Source organism: Lactuca sativa, chromosome 3 (genome assembly GCF_002870075.4).
Source record: "Lactuca sativa cultivar Salinas chromosome 3, Lsat_Salinas_v11, whole genome shotgun sequence".
Classification (NCBI taxonomy): domain Eukaryota; kingdom Viridiplantae; phylum Streptophyta; class Magnoliopsida; order Asterales; family Asteraceae; genus Lactuca; species Lactuca sativa.
This window is the reverse complement of record NC_056625.2, coordinates 113,405,392-113,409,850: the sequence shown is the minus strand read 5'-3', so window position 1 is coordinate 113,409,850 and position 4,459 is coordinate 113,405,392. Positions and strand designations below refer to the sequence as shown.

General features: G+C 37.6%; 1 protein-coding gene across 1 annotated transcript; it reads left to right on the top strand.

Annotated features, from left to right (window-relative positions):
* The first annotated feature begins 2,004 nt into the window (after positions 1-2,004).
* Positions 2,005-4,182, top strand: LOC111885810 (scarecrow-like protein 4). The gene has a single exon (XM_023882048.3). The coding sequence runs from the start codon at positions 2,161-2,163 to the stop codon at positions 3,904-3,906; it is 1,746 nt and encodes a 581-aa protein (XP_023737816.1). The 5' UTR covers positions 2,005-2,160; the 3' UTR covers positions 3,907-4,182.
* Positions 4,183-4,459: the final 277 nt, after the last annotated feature.

Genomic DNA, 4,459 nt, shown 5'->3' with positions numbered 1-4,459 from the left:
TTGGTGTTGTCTGCCCCTTTCTTTTCTAAACTTGCAACTGTACATTTTCTCCCTCCCATGTTTTTAGCTCCTTACTAGTCATGGTGAGTGGTTTCTAATTTATTTGTCGTTTCCAAAAAAAAAACCAAACCACGTCTCATTCAAAAAACTAGTCAAAGTACAGTCCCCACATTTTTCATGACAATGAATCTAAGTTTGGAGATTGAAAGATGATCACAAAGTTGTAAATGGATGAGTTTGGAAAACAAATAGAGTTAAAGATGCTTGTGAGTGAGCTTTTTGTTGTTGTGTTCGACGACGACAACGAAAACACATGGCGAGCTTACAAAAAGCACGAGAATGAAGACGGGAAATGGTACATATTAACTTAGATCATATAATATACATTAGTTTAAAAGTAATCTTCAGAAAAATCTAAATATTTTTGTTATTGGTAAAAAAAAATCATGAAAAAGCTCTAAATTTTTTATTAGTTAATAAAAAAAAGCCCCAAATTTTGGATTAATTAACCAAAAAAGATGATATACCGGCTAAATCTGTGAAACGGGCTATGAAGGGTTATTCCAAAATTTTAACCAGTAATCTGTCTTTTTTTTTTTTTTTTTCGTAAAATAAATTTAATTTGAGATTAAACCGTAAACTGGTCAAGAATAGGACTTTATTGGAGATTTTCTTTTCTAATAAATCAAAGTATAATGCTATAAATAGTATATTTTTTAATGAAAATTCCCAAAGTTAAGTTAGATGAATATGTCCATTTATGTCCTAGATAACTAGCTACAACATTCAATCATTCTTAACTATTATTATTTTCTTATTGTTAACCACAACCTTCAGCTATAATCAGTTATGTCTAAAATCTCAACTATAAATAACCATAACAAATTTCCTTAAATAATATTACCATAAAGTAGTCATTAAGTTTTTTTTAATTTTAAATGGATAATCTAACATACTTCTAAACCACTCCTTAAATCCACCTATATCCACGATGAGAGACTTAAACTCTCAAGTCTCAACCTTAAGAAATGAGGACATCACCGGATACCACTAGACTAGAAGTCCTTTGGTAATAGTCATTAAGTGGTTCACCATACTTATTTATACTCAACGGTGTTGTCATAAGGAACTTTTTTTTGTTATATTTACTATCTCTCTCTCTCTCTCTCATATTTATTCACTCATAAAAACTATATATAATGTAGTAGATAATATTTAAATAGGACATTTCAAAATACTTTAATAACTCATGAATAATTTCTTTATTCTTGAAACATGTATTTCTAAACCCTAATTTATTTTTAAAGAATTTAAACTTATTGTGTACTAAATGAAACTACATTGTCATTATAAAATGATCTATAAAGAATATATCGACACTTCCTCCAGTGTTTTAGGATCCACGTAGTACATATCGAATCGTCAATGAATGTTATATCGATTCGACTTAGTTTACTTACATGCAACACTTTTACCCACATAATCAGTCACCGAAAATCTGAAGATGTGGTAACGATAGAGATGTTTCAAACGAAGTTCACAAAGCAAAAAATGGTGCAAAATGACTTTTTATCTGTACGAAGCATCTATTTCATTTTTACAAGTCTCAAAGTCCACTGCATGATCTTTTGTTGATATAAGCTCAAAATGTGATCATATGGAGGACGGACCACCATATAAGAGTATGAAATTAGAAGTCTTAGACCATAAATCTTTTGATGATGATATGATGAATAGACTTGTCTATAAGATTTTTTTAGCGAATGACTCATTAATTGAAACTTGTAAATCAAATTGTGAGTTGTTATATTAAAAATATATATTATTGAAAATATTATCCGGAATAAAACATATTACATTATTAAAACAGAGACAATACATATTCAAAGGAGGACAAAAACGTCATTTTATTTAATTTCTATATATATATTTTTTTACCTTATAATTTTATATTTTATAGATTAAAACTTGAAAATAATTGACAAAAAGGATAACTTTAATCATTGAAATTTTGTTGTGTAAAGACTACCGTTTCAATTTCCCCCCTTCACTCTCAAATTTTCCCTTTTCCTACTTTGCCGTTGCTCATATATACTCCCCATCTTTCACTACTAGAGAGTGATGTGACAGACACCGTCGCCGGCTATATTTCGCCGGAGAATGGCATATATGTGCACCGACAGCGGCAATTTAATGGCCATAGCCCAACAAGTTATTCAGCAAAAACAACAACAAGAACAACAGCTTCATCAACAGCAGCAACACCAGCAGCCATTAGTCACTGTGAACGTAAATCCATTTTGGAGCACCACCGGCCACCAATCTCCGACTCTTGCATACGGATTTTCCGATCCGTTTGAAGGAGGTGCGGCGGATGTGACCGGAGCCGAAGAGGCGGCAGGATTTCAGTTTCCGAACCTAGATCACCATCACCACCAGCATCCAGGGTTTAGGTTCGCCGATTTTGTGGCGGCGTCAGGATCGGTGGGGGAGTTCGACACCGACGAGTGGATGGAAAGCTTAATAGACTCGACGACAGAGAGTTCGACATGGCAACCGAGCTCGGACTTCACTCTCTATGCCGCCGATCCGTTTTCCGATTGTCCGAGTCGACTCACTTGCTCAACGGATCTAAAAAATGCTAACTCTACTTGGCCGCCACCGCCGCCGCCAGTACTGGCTTCCGATCATCTGCTACCGCCTGAGAAGGAAATAAAGCCTCCGAAAACGGAAAAATCTCTGCCATCAAAACCGGATATTGCGTCTACCAGTTCACCAGAGAGGATTTTGACAAAACCCTTGCTCAAAACCCTAACTGATTGCGCTCGTGTCGCCGAAACAGATCCCGGAAATGCAATCACACCATTGATTCGCCTCCGCGATTCTCTATCCGCTGACGACGGAGATCCCACCGAGAGAGTGGCGTTCTACTTCGCCGAAGCACTCCACAGTCGCGTCACTCGGAAACCGCGAGCAGTTTCCGATATAACGTCACGGGAGGAGTTCACTCTCACTTACAAAGCTCTCAACGACGCTTGCCCTTACTTCAAATTCGCTCACCTCACTGCAAATCAAGCAATTCTTGAAGCAACAGAAAACGCCGATAAAATCCACATCGTTGATTTTGGGATAGTTCAAGGAGTTCAATGGGCAGCACTTCTTCAAGCTCTAGCAACCCGACCCGCCGGAAAACCAACTCGAATCCGAGTCTCCGGTATTCCAGCGTTAATACTGGGAGACTCGCCGGCTCCGGAGCTTCTCGCAACCGGGAACCGCCTGCGTGAGTTCGCGAAGGTTCTAGATCTGAATTTCGAATTCGAACCCATTTTAACTCCGATCGAAAAACTCAACGTGTCAAGCTTTTGGATCGATGCAGATGAGTTTTTAGCCGTTAATTTCATGCTCCAGTTGTATAATTTGCTCGACGAGAACTCCATTGCCGTTGAGAAAGCTTTGAAGCTGGCGAAATCTCTGAACCCGAGTATCGTCACTTTAGGCGAATACGAAGCGAGTTTGAATCAGGTAGGCTTTCTTCAACGCTTCAACAACGCCCTAAACTACTACTCAGCTGTCTTTGAATCTCTTGAACCCAACATGACCCGAGACTCGCCGGAAAGGTTGGAGGTGGAGAGATCGTTATTCGGCCGGCGAATTGCAGCGGCGGTGGGACATGAGGAAGAAGGAAGTAAAAGGGAACGGATGGAGGGGAGAGAACAATGGCGGATAACAATGGAAAATTCCGGTTTTGAAACAGTAAATTTCAGCAATTATGCAGTGAGTCAAGCCAAGATTCTGCTATGGAGTTACAATTACAGTGAAATGTATAATCTGATCGATTCTCATCCTGGGTTTCTATCGCTTGCTTGGAACGATGTACCTCTTCTCACTGTTTCTTCATGGCGTTAATTTTTTAGTATCTTTTTTCTTGTGAAATTATAATCTTCTCTTCTTTTTTTTGCTAATGGTGTAATGGGGTACAGGTAAAACAGTTAGATCCGCCATTAATGGTGTTTTTGAAAACTTTTTGTTGTATTTTTGTATGGGATGATGATGAAGCTTGGTCGTTTAGGAAAAGCTGAAATTATATCAGCCATTTTGCAGCTTATGCTATTGGTAATGATGATGATGATGATGATGATGTAACTGGTCAAAGGTGAAGTCTATGTGGATTATTTTATTAAACTCGAAATACCTCCGAAATATCGAAGTAATATGGATCGAAAATGTAGCCTTTATTAGGACAAACAAACACTGTCGTAGGTGAAGTCTATGTTGAAGATTGATCATTGTTTTTGGTTCGACAGTTTTGACGATTTAGATTTGATGGGTAACTATACATTGGTTGTGATGTCAAGAGAATCAAAGTTTGTTGATAATCTATTGAGTTTATAAATCTTGCTCTCACTCTGAATAAGTTGCTCATAAATGGAAAAGGTGTCGTCGAGGTTCCTTTGTATGG

Excerpts from the sequence above, each read along its gene's own strand:
- LOC111885810 (XM_023882048.3), top strand. The coding sequence starts at position 2,161 with ATGGCATATATGTGCACCGACAGCGGCAATTTAATGGCCATAGCCCAA.